The sequence below is a fragment of the Bubalus kerabau genome, chromosome 14 (assembly GCF_029407905.1).
Source record: "Bubalus kerabau isolate K-KA32 ecotype Philippines breed swamp buffalo chromosome 14, PCC_UOA_SB_1v2, whole genome shotgun sequence".
Classification (NCBI taxonomy): domain Eukaryota; kingdom Metazoa; phylum Chordata; class Mammalia; order Artiodactyla; family Bovidae; genus Bubalus; species Bubalus kerabau.
In genome coordinates, this window is record NC_073637.1 from 18,477,135 (window position 1) to 18,499,918 (window position 22,784).

The window sequence follows — 22,784 nt, forward strand, 5'->3', positions numbered from 1 at the left end:
GAGAACTTTGTAATAATTCTGTATGTGCATTTAACTATATTTGTATTTAAATTCTTATAAAGAATAGCTAAATTTTTTATAGTAGTAAATCAGTGCTTCTTATAAAGATAGTTAAAATTCCAGCAGTTGAAGAATATAATGGAAGAAAAATTAAGTTTTTAAAAATATACTACCCTTTAAAATATATATATACTACTCTTTCACAATTTTAGCTTATGTTTATATCATTTTTTTTAAGCACTGCTGAAGCTGTGCTTCAAAAAATGGATGATATGGAGAAGCAGCGTAGACGGCGAATGAGAAAACTTGAAGACTTGGAAGTATTTAATGAAACAGAAGAAGTAAATATATTCTTCCATTAAGGGGATGATTTCATAATCTCCAGTTTAACCTTTTTTCTGTAGTCCCTATCCTTTCTTTTGATTAAATTATTCATTTTATTCAGCAATTATTTTATCAGTCACTAGAGTTATTACTAGAGTTGTAAGAGTTTATAACTGGAAATATCTTCATTATTTAAGTAAGGTTGGAAGGTCCTACTGGATTTATTTTAAATAAACATACTAAACAATAATGGATTTTATTTAAACATTTTTAGGGGAATCTTAACATGTACACAAGAGGGAAACAAAAAGATATTCAAAGAACTGATGAAGAAACAACTGACAATCAAGAAGGCAGTGTGGGTTAGTCTTTTCTCTTGTTCTGTCTTCTGGGTTTGAATTTCAGTGCTTTTTATTTAGTAGGATATAGTCTTTATTCAGAAGCTATAACATGTATGGTAATTTGTGATAAATTAGGGAGTTGGTCATAGTGTCAGAAAAAAGTGAAAGTAAGGGAGATAAAAGGATAATGTGTTTTGCTGGGAATGTATTTGAAATAAACAACTCTAAAACAGATGAAACTGGTTTGCTTGTATAATACATCTGCAGATAACATATGTCTACCTGTTTTAGTTTAAAGTTAAGTTTTACTATTCTGCCATTAAATGCTCTATCACTGATCTATACCCTCATGCCAGGTTTTACTATTCTCTTTAGAACTTACTGCTGCAATTTCTTAGAAATTTTCTTGAATGAAAATTTGTTTTCTGAAATGTGTTTTAAATGTTTGCTGGGGGTATTTTACATTATCTTTAAGCAGACTACATGTCATGTAGGTCAGGGACAGAAGTTCACTATATTAATGAATTAGCAGTAATACTTTAAACTTTAGTTTGGTACTTAGTGACAGTGGCCTTTAAACTACTTTTTTCCTTCCTCTAGTTATTTTTAATTCTATAGTTTTTTACTTCATTTTTCAAAATCTTCAGTCTTTAATGTTGCAGAATTAAAGATTCTTTGGACAATCTAGAAGTAAATGAGTTTTAAAAGGAGGGTCTTTAGAAGCCTAAAAGTAAATGTTTCTTAATTTGTAGAGTCATCTGAAGAGGGTGAAGACCAAGAAGATGAAGATGATGGTGAAGATGAAGATGATGGTGAAGATGAAGATGATGAAGAAGAGGAAGATGATGACGACGATGAAGATGAAGAGGACGTTGAAGAAGATAATCAGAAGCGATACTATCTTAGACAAAGAAAGGCTACTGTGTACTATCAGGCTCCATTGGAAAGTAAGACATATCTATTAATGTTTTTTTCCAGAAGAAGATATAATTAGGTTACCTTTATCTTTACTGCCTTTCCATTGTCATTCTTATTTTTCAGGTTATCATTTTACAGAATATTCATGGCTGTTGTCTTTCATAACTTACCGAAAATGTGCAGGAAGTTATTTCTTTTTCTTTTCCTCCTTGGTGTGTGTGTGTGTGTGTATATATATATATTTTTTTTTAATTTTATTGGAGTATAGTTGCTTTACAATGTTATGTTTCTTCTGTATAGCAGAGTGAATCAGTTATACATACATCCCTTCTTTTTTAGATCTCCTTCCCATTTAGGTCACCATAGAGCATTGGGTTTAGAGTTCCCTGTGCTATGTGTAATTTCTCATTGGTCGTCTATTTTATGCATAGTAGTGTATCTATGTCAGTCCCAGTCTCCCAGTTCTTCCCACCATCACCTGCTTACTCCCTTGGTATCCATGAGTCCACTCTCTACATCTGTATCTCTGTTTCTGCTTTGCAAATAAGTTCATCTGTACCATTTTTCTTCATAAGCAATAAGCAATTTTACACGGTATTTCTTTTTCTCTTTCCGACTTAAGATGTTCCATCTTCTAAAATTTAAATGTTAGCCATGACCAAAGCAAATAATTGGGTGACTTTTAAATTTCATGTCTGTCTTTAGTTATTTTAGCTTTCACAGTTTTGTACTTAATTTATAAGTTTGTATAAATAGGACCACTTTTGATTTATGTTAAAGTTGTTCCTCAACACTTAAAAGTATATATATATATATGTCTATATGTGTGTGTGTATATATATATATAGGACTGATAATCAGCCATTATGCATCAGTATAATCATAATGGTTGTTTGTGGTCAGTGTGTGTTTTTGTTGGTTGTTGTCTGTCTTGCACACATATATTCAGTAGCAGCCTTGCAGGCATAAATGATTTAAACCATGAACAGTAAAATTTACTCTAGTAGATACATGCTATTGATGCTATTGATAGTATTTTCATGGAAGGAAGGGCATGGCAACCTACTCCAGTATTCTCGCCTGGAGAATCCCATGGACAGAGGAGCCTGGTGGGTTACAGTCCATAGGGTTGCAAAGAGTCGGACACGACTGAAGCCACTTAGCACGTGCACATGCACAGCACCTTTGTAAGTATTTAGATGAAGAGCAAAATTGTGTTTATACATATTTATGTCATGTACATATAATTTTTTTTCTTAGAACCTCGTCATCAGAGAAAGCCCAAAATATTTTATACTGGCCCAGCTTCTCCTGCGAGACCAAGATATCGATTGTCTTCTGCGGGACCAAGAAGTCCTTATTGTAAACGAATGAACAGGTTTGGTTCTGAAATAGTGATTGATTTATGACATGATTGTGGCTGTATTAGAGTAGAATTCTAGAGCCTTAAGATTGGGTGTATCAGGATGGAATTCTAGAATTGTGTATTTTGGAGAGTTAGCTCTGTGTCTTCAGGGCTTTACTACTTCAGGCTCCACTACTGACTGGTTGTCAGTTTGCCTTCACTGATAGGAATTATTAATAACTGCCATGGTAAGGTAGTTTATTCACCTGTTCTACAGTAGTAATAGAGAGCTACTTTCGCTTCGGTGTTTACTGTATTCCTGGCTTGGTGTAAGCATTTTACATAGACTGTCTCATTTAATTTTCACGTTAAGTGAGAGTATAGGTTTAGTCTTGTGATAGTCTTCACATACTATCCCAGACATATTTTCTTAACCATGACAAATTCTAAGTTACATAGCTTTTAGACTTCTTACGACTCTGCCCATCTTTTTTTTTTGGCAAATTTTTTTTTCTTACATAGTAGGAAACATTAATTTTCTTTGACTATTAAGATTATTTGTGGGTTTCTTTTCCTTCTGCATCCTAACACTTGTCTGTCTGTCTTATTTAAGTCTGAGGAAGTAATTCTTATTAATTCTTCATTCTCCCAAGTAATAGAAGATTTTCTGATGCAATAGAATTTTCTGGGTAATAGTAGCATTATAGTAGTTCATGAATGAGGAAGCTTGTAAGGGAAGCCTAAAATGGCAGGACACAAGTAAAATTTCATATTTTTCATAATTTCATTTTTAGAGTTTCAAAATCATAATGTACGTTCTGGATTTCTTGTTTCTTCATCCCTTTTCATACACCCATAGCCCAGAAGGATAGAGGATGAGAAAGACAACCTGTCGGGGCTGCTAGAGATAAATTGCACTGAAAGATGCCCATACTGTCGGTGCTTTTCATAGGCCCTGTAGGATATTGTTAAAGACCAGTATTTTGATAGTGAAATTTAATGATCCTTAGAAAAGGAAAGGAAAGTGTAGTATGCACTGGAGTCCTCATTAGCATAGTACCCAGGGTGGCTGCCTGACTCACAGGACAGGCCTCTGTTTGAGCCAACAGAAGTGAGAGGCTGGCAGTTACTTTGAAATTTGATTTCTTCTCCCATATTTAATGGGTTTATGTATCTGGGAATAACATGATTGTTGACTGACAACCTCTGTAGTCACCAGCTTGTGGTGGGTAGCAAGTGGGTTTTTCTTTCTTTTTGCCACTTTGGTGCTGGAGTTCCCTTATTTGGTTCACAGGGTATACTCTTTCTCTATGGAGAGTATCTTATGTTACTGTGTAATTCCTTGGGTACAGGATTTTCCCCTCTCCTATTATTTAACAAATATTGGAATACTACTATGTGCCACATACTATGGATATAAAAATGGCTTAGCCAGAATTCCTGCCCTTGGATCTCAGACTAGTGGTGGATTCTAACACATTTGGAGTATGAAGCAAGAGATTTAGCTGTTCCATGAGTTACATTAGTGACCTTTGTATTGGTTTTGATAACTCCCTTTAAACTTTTTCATTTTGATAACAACTTTATTGTGATATAATTCACATACCATATAGCTTACCCATTTAAAGTGTACAGTTCTTGCCTTAAAAAATACCCTGTACTCTTCAGTTATCACTCCAATCCCTCAAGCTCTAAGCTACCACTAGTCTACTGTCGGTCTCTATAGATTCTGGGTATTTCATATAAGTGGAATTTTTTGTGACTGGCTTCTTTTGCTTGTTAAAACAGTTTTAAGATTGATCTACATTGTAGTATATATCAGTACTTCATTCTTTCTTTTTTTTAATAAAAATTTTTTTCATTAAATTTTTTTTTTTCTTTCAAGTTTTGACTATGCTGAGTCTTCGTTACTGCCCATGGGCTTTCTCTAGTTGTGGTGCATGGGCTTCTCATTGTGGTGGCCTCTCTTGTTGAGTACAGGCTCTAGGCTCACGGGCTTCAGTAGTTGTGGAACATGGGCTTTGTTGCTCTGCAGCATGTGGAATCTTCCCAGACCAGGGATCAAACCCATGTCCCCTAAATTGGCAGGTGAATTTTTTTTTTTAATTGATCTTGTAAGACCTCAGAAAATTGAAGCAACACTTATGCTTATCCCTACCTAGGTGAATCTTTGGTCAAAGACAATTCATTTTTAAGAGAAACAAGAATGGCCAGCAAATTCTTAACTACTGGACCACCAGGGAAGTCCCACTTCATCCCTTTTTATTGGCAAATAAGATTCCTTTGTATAAATGTACCATATTTTGTTTATCCCTTTATTAGTTGATGTACATTTGGGTTGCTTCTACTTTTTTGGCTATTATGAGTAATTCTGTTAGGAACATTCATGTGTAACTTGTTGTGTGGACATGTTTTGGTTTCTCCTGGATATATACCTGGAAGTGAAATTGCTGGATCAGATACTAACTATATTTAATGTTTTGAGAATTGCCAGATCATTTTTCCAAAATGGTTGCTGCACTTTACATTCCCACAGTGTACTAGAGTTTCAGTTTCTCTACACCTTTACCAGGTGTTTTGAATGTAGCCCTTTATAAACTTTTTTTTTCTCTGAATTTTCTGTGCCAGGGTGGAGTTAACATCTCATTTCTTCTGACAGCTTTAATGGTAGTCATTTTGCTTAGCCTTTTTACTTTTTCTTGAAGAGATCAACCTCTGTTTATAGTTTGTATCCTGCTTAGGCAGGGAAACAAAACACAAATCCGGTGAATCGTTGGAACTTTGCTCTTAGTGAAACTTGCAGCCACCATGCAGGATCTTCCAAGGGTCTTTGGCATACTTACACAGCAGAACTTCAGAAATGCTGCCTTAAATGCTAAACCATTAAAATGCTAACCATTAAAGTAGGATTTTCTGTCTTTCTTCTGATTGCTAACCTCTCATCATCTAAGGTTTATTCTCTAGCCTCAGTTTGCAGTTTCTGAAACAAACCTACCACCTTTAAACAAGAAGGTAACATAAATAGTACAATTGCTTCACTAGTGTTTCAAAGTATTCCTTACTGGTTGTCAAGGAACTAGAACTGACCTCTCTAGACGTTCCAGTTGGATTCATAGTGCAGGTCCAGTGCTGTCTGTGTCAGATTTTCAAAACTTCTTAGTTTTGAAGAAGTTTTGGGAAATAGGAAGAAAATGGGAAGAAAGAAAAAAGAGTGAACGTGGGTTATATGTGTTTAGAATTTTTTTCAACTGAAATAATAGACTTTCTGCAGTGTAGTATAATTCTGAAGAGCTAGGACTGCCTAGATTGTGAATTCACTTCTACCACTTAACTTATTAGTGACTTCTTCCAAGTTACTTAACCTGTCCATGCTTAACTTTTTGATCTGTAGAATGCAGACAATAGCACCTATTTCATAGTACTGCAGATTAGATAAGTTAATACATGTAAATCACTTAAAATAGTACTTGGCGTATGTTAAGTACTATATGCATTTGTTACTGCACTTTAATGGTTAAAGGTAATCCCTACTTTGCAAATCAGACATTGGAAACTGTGTCAGTACACAAGATTTTGCGGTTTGCTTATAATTTTTTGATTTATGAAATAAACAACTGGAGATCATCAGTGTGGTAGTGTACAGAATGTGAACCATTTTTTTTTTAATAGACAAAGGTTTTGAATTCTGACACTGTCACTGACTAATTCTGATATTTTAAGCAGATTAGTTGAACTGTGAGCCATATTGGCCCTGATTATACAATGAGCCTACTAATACGTACTTGTCCAGAGTTTTAATGGTTTAAATGAGATATGTCAACTACTGGGTACAAGAAACAGTCAATGCTAGTCCTTTTTATTAATTGTTAGTCTTAATTATTGTGCATACCTACTGAATTCACAGACAGTTATGTGTACTTTGTAATTGTGAAGGTCTCTTTATAATATTAATTAATGGTAGTATTAAATAAGTTTTTCATATAAAATTGTAGACTTGTACTAGATATTTTTAGTTTCAGGCAGATCACAAAATTGGTCTTAGGCGTGTTTGAGTGGTTGGATGGTGGAGGATTATCAAAACCCTGGGCTGTTTATGTTTCAGCATTCAGATTTGTGGCCAGGGGTAGAGTTACAAAGATAATATACAACAATCATAATGTGCAACATTAACATTTATAAGTGTGTCTGGGCCCCCAGTGTATAGTCAAATGTATTAATTTTATAGCAAAACATATGAATAATCATAGTAAGTGGGACAAATAGAGATTGTGAATTGCATTTGTGACATTTCAGGTCATGTTTTGCTGCTAAGTGAATAATGGAAAAACTTGTTTACAGGGTTTTTCTAGGTACAAGATTCTGGACTTCAATTTTCAGATAATAAATTGTGAACTTCTGTATTTTTGGACATACCTACTTAACCATGATTGTATTCTGACTCAGGAAATGCTGTCTACCCTGAGCCAACAGAACGATTAAAGTTTTCCCAGCCAAATTTCTTTGCTTTTATTCCGTGAGTCGTTTGCAACTGTCCAAAGGTAGAAGTGATTTAAAAACTTTTTTGAGATTGTAACACTCGGTACTTCATCTGATACTACCAAGCAGGCTAAGATTTTGATTATTTTTCTCTCTTTTTTTTTTGTAAGTAGGAAAATAGAGGCTTGTATGGGTTGAGTAACTCATCCACGTTTACACAACCATTAAATGGCAGTTGTGAATTTAGAGTTGAGGATACACTATAGATAAAAGAGCATCTGTTTTCTCACTGTTTCTTAGCTTTTTTTGATCCCTCTTGATCCCGTTTGGTTTACATTAAAAATTCTAAAGAAAAAAAAATTATCGTGTTCTCCTTTGAATATTGTTTGACATTTCAAAATAGGTGATTCCCTTCCAAATGTAAATTATATATAGTATAATCTTGAAAATACTTTCTAAAATTACAATCCCAAAGATTGTAAAACCCTCTTAATCGTACCTTCTCTTTGAGTATACCTGACTTATATTAAGACAAGAAGTCACTCTGCCTGAACCATGTTTTGTCTTAATGATGCCTATAGCTTCCTATCTTTTCCATTCTCCGTTATCCAAGTCTTTTAATTCCTTCAGAAGATTCAACCAACAAAGCTCACTTCATTGATTCAGCAAATATATTAATTTTATGATAAACATTTTTGGATCACTAGGTATTTTTAGGTATTTCTGATATTTGTATTGTATGTTTCTCCTGCCTTCTTCCATTATGATTTCAGTTTACCTCTTTAGGCGAAGGCATGCAATCCACAGTAGTGACTCTACTTCATCCTCCTCTTCAGAAGACGAACAGCAGTTTGAGAGGAGAAGAAAAAGGAGCCGTAATAGAGCTATCAACAGGTAAGTGCTTGTTGATTCCTTTAAAACTGCCAGCTTTTTTAAGTAGAAAGAAAAATGAATAATTCGGGAATATGTACAGCTTGGCACATATTAAAAAATTACTTAAAAATTTATATACCAGTTTAATATATAAGCCTTAATATATAATAACTCGTGTTTGAAATATCTTCAGTTGAAGGGTTAGAACATATTTTTTTTAATTTATATATTTTTGGCTGCGCTGGATCTTTGTTACTGTATGTGGGCTTTCTCTAGCTGTGGTGAGCAGGGTTTTCTCTTCATTGCAGTACTTCTCACTGCAGTGGCTTCTCTTGTGGAGCACGGGCTCTAGGCACACAGGCTTCAGTAGTCACAGCACATGGGCTCAGTAGGCCCAGCTGCCCCATGGCATGTGAGATTTTCCCAGACAAGGGACTGAACCCATGTCCTCTGCATTGGCAGGCGGATTTCTAACCATTGGACCTCCAGGGAAGTCCAGAGCATGTTTTCTTATAAAACCAAAATGCTGCTTGGTAAACACTGACTTGAGGAAATAACTATTTTTTCACTGAAATTTTTTTTTCTGTTTATAATGATAAAAAAATTCTTATTGTAGAACTCTTCAGGAAAATTGAAAGGTTAACTTATTTCATAACTGCTTATAGTGTAAGTTCAGATATACTAAATCAGCTCATTTGATTTTTCACAATAATCATAAAAACAGGGCAAAAATTACTCCCATTTTATGGATATGGGGGGTAAATGAATAATTCAGTGCTTGGATTCTAACAATGCAATATTTGTAGGGTAGAAAACAAGTTTGATAAAGCGACTAGAACATATTGAAGGGGCATGCAAACCAATCATTTTTTATATCCTAAGTTCTATGTGTTTTTTAAATCATGTTAGCTCTGTTCTATTCAGTGTGCTGGGCTTTAAGTATAAAGTATGCAGCGGTTAAGAATCTGCCTGTGATGCAGGAGCCGTGCGTTTGATCCCTGGGTCAGGAAGTTCCCCTGGAGGAGGAAATGGCAATCCTCTCCGGTATTCTTGCCTGGAGAATCCTTGAACAAAGGAGCCTGGTGGGCTATAGTCCACAGGGTCACAAAGAGTCAGACATGACTGAAGCAACTTAACACAGCATTCAGTATGCTGGCTACTAGCCAGCCACGTATGACACTTAAAATGTATCCATAGCTCATCTGAATTGAGATTTACCATCCGTTTTTGTAAAAAACACACTCTTGGATTTCAAAGACTTAGTACAAAAAAAGAGAATGTAAAATATGTCAATTTTTTAAATATTAATTTTGTGTGATGAAATATTTGGGATATATTGAGACATACTGTTTTCTGAGGAGGCCTTACAAATGGCTATGACTAGAAGAGAAGCGAAAGGCAAAGGAGAAGAAAGATATTTGAATTTAGAGTTCCAAAGAATAGAAAGGAGAGATAAGAAAGCCTTCCTCAGTGATCAGTGCAAAGAAATAGAAGAAAACAATAGAATGGGAAAGTCTAGAGATCTCTTCAAGAAAGTTAGAGATACCAAGGGAACATTTCATGCAAAGATGGGCACAATAAAGAACAGAAATGATATGGACCTAACAGAACCAGAAGATATTAAGACGAGGTGGCAAGAATACACAGAGGAACTATACAAAAAAGATCACAATGACCCAGATAACCATGATGGTGTGATTACTCACCTAAAGCCAGACATCCTGGAATGCAAAGTCAAGTGGGCCTTAGGAAGCATCACTACGAACAAAGCTAGTGGAGGTGATGGAATTCCAGTTGAGCTGTTTCAAATCCTAGAAGATGATGCTGTGAAAGTGCTGCACTCAGTATGTCAGCAAATTTGAAAACTCAGCAGTGGCCACAGGACTGGAAAAGGTCAGTTTTCATTCTAGTCCCAAAGAAAGGCAATGCCAAAGAATACTCAAACTACCACACAGTTGCGCTCATCTCTCACGCTAGTGAAGTTAATGCTCAAAATTCTCCAACCCACGCTTCAACAGTACATGAACCATGAACTTCCAGCTGTTCAAGCTGGATTTAGAAAAGGCAGAAGAACCAGAGATCAAATAGCCAACATCTGTTGGATCATCGAAAAAGCAAGAGTTCCAGAAAAACATCTGCTTTATTGACTATGCCAAAGCCTTTGACTGTATGGACCACAACAAACTGGAAAATTCTTAAAAAGATGGGAATATAAGACCACCTGACCTTCCTCTTGAGAAATCTGTATGCAGGTCAAGAAGCAACAGTTAGAACTGGACATGAAACAACAGACTGGTCCAAATAGGGAAAGGGGAACATCAAGGCTGCATATTGTCAGTCTGCTTATTTAACTTATATGCAGAGTACATCATGAGAAATGCTGGGTTGGAAGAAGCACAAGCTGGATCAAGATTGCTGGGAGAAATATCAATAACCTCAGATATGCAGACAACACCACCCTTATGGCAGAAAGTGAAGAGGAACTAAAAAGCCTCTTGATGAAAGTGAAAGAGGAGAGTGAAAAAGTTGACTTAAACCTCAACATTCAGAAAACTGAGATCATGGCATCCAGTCCCATCACTTCATGGCAAATAGATGGGGAAACAGTGGAAACAGTGACAGACTTTATTTTTTGGGGCTCCAAAATGACTGCAGATGGTGACTGCAGCCATGAAATTAAGACACTTGCTCCTTGGAAGAAAAGCTATGACTAACCTAGAAAGCATATTAAAAAGCAGACATTCCTTTGCCAACAAAGGTCCATCTAGTGAAAGCTATGCTTTTTCCAGTAGTCATGTACGGATGTGAGAGTTGGATTATAAAGAAAGCTGAGCATCAGAGAATTGATTCTTTTGAACTGTGGTGTTGGAGAAGACACTTGAGAGTCCCTTGGACTGCAAAGAGATCCAACCAGTCCATCCCAAAGGAAATCGGTCCTGAATATTCATTAGAAGGACTGATGCTGAAGCTGAAAGTCCAATACTTTGGCCACGTGGTGTGAAGAACTAACTCATTGGAAAAGACCCTGATGCTGGGAAAGATTGAAGGCAGGAGGAGAAGGGGACGACAGAGGATGAGATGGCTGGATGGCATCACCGACTCAATGGACATGAGTTTGGGTAAACTCCAGGAGTTGGCGATGGACAGGGAGGCCTGGAGTGCTGCAGTCCGTGGGGTCACAAAGAGTTGGACACAACTGAGTGACTGAACTGAACTGAGACATATAAAATACATTATTAAAATAGTATACTCTTTAGTGTGGTTAATACATTTTGGTGTGCATTTCATTTCTATTGGACAGCAATGAGATCATTCAAAAGTTATGTACTTGCCTTCATTTTATAGAAATGTGCATTCAGTCCTATTAATTTTATATTATGCAATTCTATTAAGAATTACTTAAATATCTTTTTAAAAGCCACAATTGAAAACTTTTCCATCTTAAGCTTGGCAGTATAAATTTCTCATGGAATTTGAAACTAGCAAGAATTGTCACTTGGGGAGAAGATGGTGTGCTTTTACTTGTATTTAGTAGTAGCAGGGATTCTTTGCTTAGGCATTCTTATACAGGTATCTTAACTTTTAACATGAGCGTTTTCATTCTTCCATCTATAAAACAAGAGCTTTTTCTAGGTATATTTTTTTGTAACCTACTGTAAATGTTTTTGAAAGTAATTAGGAAAGTAGTGATTCACTCTTGCTTGAAAAGATTGACATGGATCCAGGTGCTGGTGGGCTCTGCATATTTTGCTGAGAGGTATAATAGCAGGGTGGTGGCGGATCTGGAATCAGGCTGCTTGGGTTTGATTCCTAGATCTGCCACTTATACTATCTGTGTGATCCTGGGCAAGACAGTTAACCTTTCTGTGCCTTGGCTTTCTTTTAAAATGGGAAAAATAATAATACCTATGTCGTAAGAGTATTGTGAGGATTTAATGACCTTGTACTTGTTTAGCACCTAAACTAAAACCGTGTCCAGCAAATGGTAAAGTGTTGTAGGTCAGACACTATCGTTATAATGTACGTTGATACTTCCTGAATTCTCAACCATGAATTACTTTATGTTTCCGTGGTATCTTGTGATATTTTCATTAGATTGTATATCTTTAATAATAAGCCTTCAGATGTAAATATTTCTAACACTGAAGTTCTCAACTAGTAAAGAAAAGGAGGAACTCAAAACACATAATCTCATGATTACTCCATTTGGAATTTTTTTAATTCTTAAGAAAAATGTCTATATTCTAACATGGAATTTGGGGGAGGAAAGTGGTGTTTGATGAATGTTTGGGGTTTGTAATCTTAGGTGCCTCCCACTAAATTTTCGCAAAGATGAATTAAAAGGAATTTATAAAGATCGCATGAAAATCGGAGCAAGCCTTGCAGATGTTGATCCAATGCAACTAGATTCTTCAGTGAGTACAGTCTGAGATGTATTATTTTAGTTTAAAATTTAAAAAGAGAAAAAAAAAGAAAAAAAAATTAAAAAAGAAAGCAGTGTTTTATAAGAAATTTTTTATCTTTGTAGAACCTTTTATTTTTTTGTAATCTTTAGGCCACAACTGTTGCTCAATTGTTCCTGTTAAGTTACTGTTACTCAGTTGACTATGTGTGGCTTGGATATAATTTAAGAATGGAATAAGATTTTAGCTTTGACTCAGAGATTTTGACCCTACTTTTGTAAATTTTTGTAAAATCTCAGAATGTCAATGTTTCCCTTCTATTAACAGGTACGATTTGATAGTGTTGGTGGCTTGTCTAATCATATTGCAGCTCTAAAAGAGATGGTAGTATTTCCATTACTTTATCCAGAAGTCTTTGAAAAATTCAAAATTCAACCTCCAAGGTAATTTAATTATACTTTTTATTTTAGCTAAAATCTTTCCTGTGCTATGTACAGAAACCGCCTTTCTCTTGAAAATTTCCAGGCCTAGAGTCATTTGTTATACTTGCCCTTGCAAGGTCCTGGGTGATTTGAGTATTTTTACTTTCTCAATGTTTAAGATGAAAAATGGTTTCAAAATTGATTCTCCATTAAAAAAATCATTTCCCATGACTTTTCATACATTTAGTAAAATTCCTGTCTTACCTACTCTTTTTTCCTTTCAGCTTTGTGATTTGGTTTTAAATTTATATCAAAGTAATATATGTACATAGTTTTTTAATGTATGTATTTTTATTTTATTTTTTTCAGAGTAGTAAAAGATGTTTTTCAGTTTTCACAATCAATAGCCAGATAAAAAATAAAAGATAATTGTAATTGCAAGCTATAATGGGAACATGATTAACTTAACAGTATAAATTATTATTTTATAACGGCATAAAATAATTACATACAATTGGGAGGTCAAGCAGAGTGATGTGCATACATGCACATAGTGGAAGTGCACAAAGTGGAAGTGCATACATGCACATAATTTTTTAATATATGTATTTTTATTTTGTACTGAAGTATATCCATGGACAGAGGAGCCTGGAGGGCTACAGTCTGTGGGATTGCAAAGAATCAGACACAACTGAGCTCCCATGTGCACATAGTTGATTATATATATACATAACTTTAAAAGTCAAATAGCACCGTAAGTTTCACAAAGAAAAATTTACAAAAGTAGGGTAGACCCTCTTCAACGCTTCTTCATTTTAATTTTTCTGTTTTTTAAATTTGTTTCTGTCTTTTGGCCACACTATGAATCACCGGGGAAGTCCCTCATTTTTCTATTTTAGACACAATTTATAGACTTCTAAGGATGAACAGTGGCTATTTGGCTCCTTTACTTTCCCTACCCTCCATACATAAATATTTATTCCCCTTCCTTAATACTTTCAGTAGTTTATTTGTACACATATAAAGTTACTGAATCAATTTTCAGTGTTTGCTTTATGCCTATATATATATATTTTTTTGCAGTCGAGCCATATATAATATAATTGTATTTTTTCTTTTATATCTCTCCTCTCCCCACCAACTTTAATATTTGCTGTTTTGGTGACAGGAGGGTAGGGGTTTTTTGTATCACCATCCTTTTTAAAATTTTAATCACCATCCTTTTTTTATCTTCTTTCTTCTAGTTTTTATACCTTACTTAACCAGTTTTTAAACCCTAGTTCCTGATTTTCTTTTCCTTTTATAATTTTTTTCCCTGAATCACCCTCTATGGAAACATTGATTTAAGTAAACTTTTAAAAGTTTGTAGGCTTTTTAAAGCATAAATCATTTTAGTTAAATTGAAGCATAAATCAATTATAGTTAAACACTGGTGAATTTAAAAAAATTTAATCAAAAAATATAGAATATTAAATAGTGATTTAATGATGACAGGACATGTTGAAAGTACCTAGTTAAAGTCATTTAGTGAATTTTAGGGAATTCCTGGCAATCCAGTGGTTAGGATTTCATGATCTCACTCCCAGGGGCCTGGGTTCAATCCCTGGTCAGAGAGCTAAGATCCCACAAACCACAGGTTGTGGCAAAAAAAAAAAAAAGTGGTTTAGTGAATTAAAGCAACAATGACAAATTAGAACATTCTCTAACATCATATACAAAAATAAACTCAAAATAGACTAACTTTAAGACCACAAACCATAAAACTCCTAGTGGAAAACATAGGAAAAATAGAACTTTTAATGTAAATCATAGCAATATTTCTTTGGATTCATCTCCTAAAATGAAACCAAGATTAATAAATGGGACCTAATTATATTTTACGCTTTTTCACAGCAAAGGAAACCACTAACAAAACAGAAAGGCAACGTATAGAAGAAAATATTTGCAAATGATATAACTGATAAGGGATAAATATCCAACATATATAAAAAGTTCATACAGTTAAACATCAGTGAAACAACCTGATTTAAAAATCGCCAGAAGAATTGAATAGACGTTTGTCCAAGGGGACATGCACGTGGCCTACAGGCACAGGAAAAGATACTCAGCATCACTAATCATCAGGGAAATGAAAATCAGAACCACAATGAGGTATTACCTCATACCTGTCAGGAAGGCTGCCGTCAAAAGGACAAATAGTAAATGTTGGCGAGGATGTGGAGAAAAGAAACCCTTATATGTTGTTGGTGGGAATGTAAATGGGTGCTGCCACTGTGAGAAACAGTATGAAGGTTTCTCAAAAAATTATAGAACTACCGTCATATACCAGTAATTCCACTGTTGGGTATATATCCAAAAAAAAGCACTAATTCAGAAAACCCACATGCACCCTAGTGTTGATAGCAGTACTATTCATAATTGCCAAGATACAGATGCAACCTAAGTGTCCACATCAGCAAATGAATGGATGAAGAAGACGTGGTATAAATATATATACAGTGGAGTACTGCTGAGCCATAAAAAGAGAATGAAATACTGCCATTTGCACCGACAAGGATGGGATTGGAGGCCATTTTGCTGAATGAAATATCAGAGAAAGGCAAATATATATGATATTGCTTTTATGTGAAATCTAAAACTACAGCAAACTAGTGAATATGAGAAAAAAGCAGATTCACAAATAGAGAACAAACTGATGATTACCAATGGGGAGAGGGAGCTGAGAAGGGGCAGTGTATGGGTAGGGGATTAAGAGGTATAAACTGTTAGGTATAAAAGAATCTACCAGGGTATATTATACAAAATGGGGACTCGAGCAGATATTTTACAGAAACTGAATGGAATATTGCCTTTAAAAATTGTAAGTCACTGTATTTTACACCTCTAACTTAGTTAATAATGTATATCAGCTATACTTCTATTTAAAAAATTAAATTAGACCAGTTCCTTAAATTTTTTTCTCTTCATTTCCACTTTCTTACATTTTTCTTACATTTCTGCTCATAAAAAATCAACATATGATTGTGTTAAACTGTTTTTATATGGTATGTTCTCTTTCCATTTCAATGGCTGAATGATACTCCATTTTGTGGATGTATCACATTTTATTTAATTGATTCTGCTATTGCCGACTCTTTTGTTTTCTCCTAAGTTTTTGTTATTACAGATAATTAGTACCATGAACATCTCCATTGCTTCCTCTTTATGGGAATCCTTACTTTTTTCTTTAAAATAATCTCACAAATAAAACTATTGGCCCAATAAATATATTTTTTAAAAAAATCTGTTTCTGTCTTGGCTTTTGTCCATTGAAATCACTGATTTATTCCATTTAAATTGATTGTTTTCTAAACAACTTTTTTTCCGCATCTGCATTTGATTATGTCTGTTTCCTATTATTTTTGTTTTGACTGTGCTGCAGGGTTTGCAGGATCCTAGTTCCTCAGCCAGGGATTGAACCCAGACCCTTGCAGTGAAAGCGCTGAATCATATTCACTAGACCGCCAGGGAATACTCTTAATTTTTCTTTTATATTTTATCCTTGACTTTGAATAGATTTATTTCATCCATCACTTTTTTGTTTGTTTGGCCATTCTTATTCTGTCGTTTCTGTTTTTCTGAGATCTTTAACTTTTCAACTAAATCACTATTAGATAGTTAAGGAGCAGTTACTTGATCATTTCTATGAAGAGTGTGAATATAACTCATTTTCTCAGAATTCTGCCATGAGATCAGTGAATAACTTTGGGAATAGGTGAAAAAACTGCATTATCCCATGACAGAGCAGTGATATCACCAAGAATTATTGTGAATTGTTTACATTGTCCTGGTGCCTATCATCCAGCCACTACTTCAATTTCTCTCTTTTATCCTACTTTATCTCATGGTCATTCCCACCATTTTCTTGCAAAAGTTTTGGTGTTACGTTACTGACACTCAGACCAAGGATGATACTTGAGATCTGCTATTCTTCCCACTGATATGTTATAAAAGTAAACTGTCGATCATACCTTTTTTGCAAGATAAGGTAATATGAACAGATTTGAATGAATAAAAGAAAATGTTTCAAATAAAGGGTTTATAAATAGTTTCAATATTCATTTTGTAGTATGAATATTAATCCCAGGTTTTAAGTTGTGCTTTGTGTATTGAAATGTTTCAGTTGTCTTGTTTACTTTCTTATTCACTAATTATATTCATGAAATTGATCTCTAATTTTGTTTAGCCTGTTTTTTAATGTATTGCTAAAATAATACTCTTTTACAGAGGTTGTTTGTTTTATGGTCCACCTGGAACTGGAAAAACTCTGGTTGCTAGAGCACTTGCCAATGAGTGCAGTCAAGGGGATAAAAGAGTTGCATTTTTCATGAGGAAAGGTGCCGATTGTCTGAGTAAGTGGGTAGGAGAATCTGAGAGACAGCTGCGATTGCTATTTGATCAGGTATGATATTAAAATTTGCTTATATAGATCTGTAATCAATGTAGATTAAGTTTGTAAGGTTTGGATAAAGTTTGCATTTAATCACTTTTCATAGAAATAGACTCAAAATAATTATGTCAAATATATAATGTTTCTAGATTATTTTCCTTTGTATGTCTTGATTACACCAACTTATGACAAACAATTTTAGAGAGAAAAGAGAAAAGGATAATTGGGTCTAAATTCTTTGGAGTCTTAGGTCTCGTATCTAGAGAAAGAGTGATATTTTCATAAAGAGATAACACTAGTGAGTTTATGTTTCACTATGCAAGCTGAAGATTAGCTTTGCCTGAGTGGCTTTCAGTTTCATATCCCAGATGTATTGACAGTTAGTTAAGAGATAATACATTCTGATCTACTGAGGCATATTGCTGCAAATACTTTTATATCTCTTTATAAAATTCACTGAGGCTTTTTAAATTTTAATTTTACTGAAATTGATTTTAAACTATAGCATCTTGTTAAATGTTTTCTCATCCTGACATGGAGGAAGGCTGTGTCACTGTCTTCTGTTCTTTGTTTTGCTTTGACAGTTGGTCTTCTATAGATGTTTTTTGTGTCCCAATAATTATAGCTAAATGAAATCTAAGGGATATAACCAGTGGAGTATGTATTTTGAATATTTCCAGCTGAATATACAAATAAACTTAAATCACACGCTGTTAATAATTTAGTCTGAATCCTTAAAACACAATTCTTGAATTTACAGTTATATTTTTTAAAACTTGTTAAATGCAAGTAGGAATGAATTTAAAGTGGTTTATATTGAGTCTACATATTTGAAGTCTTTCATGATAGCCTGCAATCACTGGACTGCTTTCTAGGCCTATCAGATGCGCCCATCAATTATTTTCTTTGATGAAATTGATGGTCTGGCCCCAGTACGATCAAGCCGGCAAGATCAAATTCACAGGTAAAACTTGCTTGATGGTACTTCTGCCTTTCTCCCTATATTCTGAGCTGTATTAATGTTACAGGAGGGATAGAATGTTAAACAGTAAGAAACTTTATAAACCAGTTGTTTGGTAGTAGAAACCAATGTATAGTACAAAAAAGAAAAGTGAACCTGTTCTAAATGGTAGGATGTTCTCAAACACAATATTGGTTATAGATTTAACTTGTGATACAGACTTAAATGCCCACTGGCCCAGTGAGGTAAATAAAGGCAGATAAAATGAGTGAGGCAGGCCAGAGATAAGAGTAGGTCAGGGAAATGTGTCTGAATGTCTAATTGTCAGAGAATAGTCAGTTGCTTTTAGCTCCAGCCTATTATTGAAGTGCAAAAGCTGACTCAGATTTGAAAAATAAGTTTTCTCTTTCTTAAATTTTATGTATGTTAACTATCTTTTAGATGTTGCCAGCTAGGTCGGATGCTTTAAAGGCACTACCTGAGCCAAGCAAAATATATCTTAGTGTATGACCACTAGTTTAAGTTTCTAATACTAGCTCAACTTCCTCATTTTCAGAATGAGAAACTTGCATCTCCCCTGTGATAACTGTGTACCCAGGGGAGCAGTTTTCATTAGTGCCACTGCCTCAACTTGAATCTAAATTACTTTAGTCCTAGTTCATCTTCACTTCTTCAGACCTTCTTCTTCAATGTAACTACTTAATTAATTTGGGATACCCAAAAGCAAATGTTTGCATGCCTTCATAATGCCAGTATTATTTTTACCATAGATGTTGTAAAAGAGGAACAAGATGTAAAAATATGAATGATATGTAGGTTTTGGCTTTTCTAATGCCTAACAACATTTACTGTATTATTATACCCTTCTTTGACTTGATGCTGTAGAATTTTATTTGTTGCTCTGAGTAAATTAAAATGTTTACTCCTGTATGATTAAAAACAGTTGTGTGTGCTCATACCTACTAATAATGATGCACACTTTTTAAATGTGACTCATTTCAGTATCAGCTGTACTGTATTCATTGTGTTAATATGAATAACACTAGCACCATCACTTTTCAGTCAAGCAGTTGAGTAACTACTGTAGTTTGGAATAATTCTAAAAGGGATTGAAGAAATTTCAGCAACAAATACAGAATAATTTTAGCAAGCACTTGCCATTTCAAATATGTGTTTTTAAGAGAAATTTTATTGTGCAAGTTTTTTGGTTTTTTTCCAAAGACTTAAAAAATTTTAGAGAAAAACGTTTTTGCTAAATTAAGCTTTTTTAGAAGTTAGCACATTGACCATGATTAAACTATATTCTGTGTCTTATTGTTTCTGATAATATTGTAGGATAATGTAAATAAGTAATTATGTGAATACATTAGAAAATAAGATTTTTAGCCCAAGAGAAAGGGGATGCAAATATAAAATAAGTTAAATTAAAACCCTTGGATCTTTATTTGAATTGGAATATCAGTATGAGCTCATGATGAAATTTATTTTTGAAGAAAAAATAATTCCTGTCTCTGGACACTAAAAAGACCTAGAAGCAATCACAGTCCAGTATATTCTGTTTTACTTTGGCATCCTTTGATAATGTGTACACAATGAAGTTTTTGAAGCTTTTTTTTTTTTTTTTTCAAAGTCTCTGTTTATCTGCCTAATACTTGTATATATATATTTTTTATTGCCTCCTTGTTTGAGAACTCCAGAGTTCTATGTGAAATTGTGCTTTATGAAATGGCTTCCAGGATCCATTTGTAGCATTCTAAAAAGTGTGTTTTCCATTGATTTTAAATGTCTTTGTGCCTAGTATGTTATTTTACAGATTTTCTTTTTTAAAAGTCTATTGAAAATAGTGGGATGCGCTGAGGAAATTTATTCACACATTTAATGTATTAAATCTTCACAAAAAAAGAAATGATGTATTCGGCTTCTATATAGTTAATCTCTTCTCTCTTATTTTTAAATTTAGTTCAATTGTTTCCACCTTGCTAGCTCTTATGGATGGATTGGACAGCAGAGGAGAAATTGTGGTCATTGGTGCTACCAACAGACTGGATTCTATTGATCCTGCTTTACGAAGGCCTGGTCGTTTTGACAGAGAATTCCTATTTAGCCTACCTGATAAAGATGTAAGAATTTGACATCACTCAAATTTTGACAAAATTGATTGTGCTTATCTTGAACAAGTCTTAGTATAGTGCAAATTTGAAGATTGAGTTTTGTATGTTCTGAAGCAAAGTTGTATGATTAACATTCAAGTAGGTATGTATGTATTTTTAGAGAGGCATTATTTAAAGAAAAGAACTCAGATAATTTTTTATTTTATTTATTTATTTATTATTTGGGGGAATGCATACCTTGTGGCATCTTAGTTCTCCAACCAGGATTTTAACCCAGGCTCATGACAGTGAAAGTGCTGAGTCCCAAACACTGGACCAGGGAATCTCTGGACGTGCACCTCCACACCCGCCCCGCCACCCCAAGCACAGCCTTTGCTTGTTAGTCATATAACTTTATTTTGATTCAGAACACACGGCCTAACAGTCAGTCCTCAGCCAGTTCATTAGACTTGACTTTTTCATGGATACAACCATGTAATTCTACCCAGTTACTTTAAAGCTGCTGAATATTTTGAGAACCAAGTATGAAAATATGGGTAGAGCTGTCAGTACTCAACAGTTTTTAATATGTACAATAAACAATAATCCAGCAGTTAGTTAATTTTTCTCATTCACATTTGTGATGACTAGAACTTGAGCACTAAAAATGCAGTCTTATTTAATACAGATTTCTTAAGCTCATACAAATACATCATTTTTTTCCATTTTTACTGTTTCATATTTCTGTTTATATTAGGTATTGACAGCTTTACATTTTTAGATAAGCCAATTATCTTAGATTAAAGTTACCCTAATCTAAATAGCACTGTATTATTATAGAAAAATTAAATTGTTTTTGTTTGTAGGCTCGAAAAGAAATTCTAAAAATTCACACAAGGGATTGGAATCCTAAACCACTGGACATGTTTCTGGAAGAACTAGCAGAAAACTCTGTTGGTAAACATTGCTTTAAGTATTACAAGAAATATTACATGCATTTCAAAGATGGAACAAGTTGTAGTTTTGCCAAGGTTTAAAGAAACCTTGTTTCTTGTTTAAAGAAATACAAAGTTAGATTTGTTTCTTATTTATAATTTGTGGCATGTTTTCTTATAAAGTCCTAGATACCATATTGAGGTGTTTAACATCTTGACTGTCAAAGAATTTGAGAATGAAGTTAGATTGTTTGCTGTTTACATTTTTCTAATTATCCTGTTAAGTATTCTACATAAGCTATTGCAGGTAACTCTTACATCAATCCTGTGAAGTAGGTAGCTTTATTCCTATTTTACAGATATAGAAATGGCTGAGAAAGCATAAATGATTCTCTAAAAAGATCACACATCTAGTAAATGACAAACTGGAATTTGATCCTGATTATCTGATTTCAAAACTCATGCTCTTGACCCCTGCGCTGTGCTTTTAGTGCTTGCGTATTTCACTCTCAAAAGTTGATTGATTTGTTAGGGGTTATTATCAACCATGTGAGTTCACTGAGGGGCTGAGAGACATTTTAGCCTTATTACTCCTAAATATTTTGCTACTATATTGCTAGGCTGATGTTTAGTTTTCTTTTAACCATTGTCTTGCTTAATATGGTGGTGATTTACTTTAATTTTTTTTTCTTTTTTGGTTGCCTTGGATAGGATACTGTGGTGCAGATATCAAGTCAATATGCTCTGAAGCTGCTTTATGTGCTCTGCGTCGACGCTACCCACAGATCTATACCACTAGTGAGAAACTGCAATTGGATCTCTCTTCAATTAATATCTCAGCTAAGGATTTTGAGGTAGCTATGCAAAAGATGATACCAGCCTCCCAGAGAGCTGTGACGTCACCTGGGCAGGCACTGTCCACCATTGTGAAACCACTACTGCAGAGCACTGTTCACAAGATCCTAGAAGCCCTGCAGAGAGTATTTCCACATGCGGAAACCAGAACAAACAAAGCATTAGACTCCGGTATGAAACTTGATTGACTGTTCAGTTTTCATAGTCAGTAAAACTAAGTATTTTGTACATCTCAGTAATGTTTCTTTATGAAAGAGCCTCTTGAAAGGAATTTGGTCATGCTTTTCCTAGATATCAAGGAAGTTTACTTCACAGATTACCCTAGACTGCCTTTATTTTAGGTTTGAAGTACATTTTAAAATTTACTTGTTATTTATATGTACACAAACTTTTTTGAAAAAAAATCTCATTG

The 22,784-nt window shown here is 34.3% G+C and overlaps 1 protein-coding gene across 2 annotated transcripts in view; it reads left to right on the top strand.

The window, feature by feature from the left end:
- Positions 1-22,784, top strand: part of ATAD2 (ATPase family AAA domain containing 2) — a 64,595-nt gene that overhangs the window by 17,841 nt on the left and 23,970 nt on the right. For both annotated transcript variants that reach the window (XM_055545896.1, XM_055545895.1), the window contains exons 5-16: positions 239-341; positions 599-686; positions 1,418-1,612; positions 2,844-2,961; positions 8,191-8,298; positions 12,584-12,692; positions 13,008-13,123; positions 17,369-17,543; positions 18,407-18,495; positions 20,453-20,612; positions 21,449-21,539; positions 22,229-22,543. In XM_055545896.1, coding sequence (XP_055401871.1) covers positions 239-341; positions 599-686; positions 1,418-1,612; positions 2,844-2,961; positions 8,191-8,298; positions 12,584-12,692; positions 13,008-13,123; positions 17,369-17,543; positions 18,407-18,495; positions 20,453-20,612; positions 21,449-21,539; positions 22,229-22,543 — 1,667 coding nt within the window. The remainder of the gene's footprint in view (positions 1-238; positions 342-598; positions 687-1,417; positions 1,613-2,843; positions 2,962-8,190; positions 8,299-12,583; positions 12,693-13,007; positions 13,124-17,368; positions 17,544-18,406; positions 18,496-20,452; positions 20,613-21,448; positions 21,540-22,228; positions 22,544-22,784) is intronic.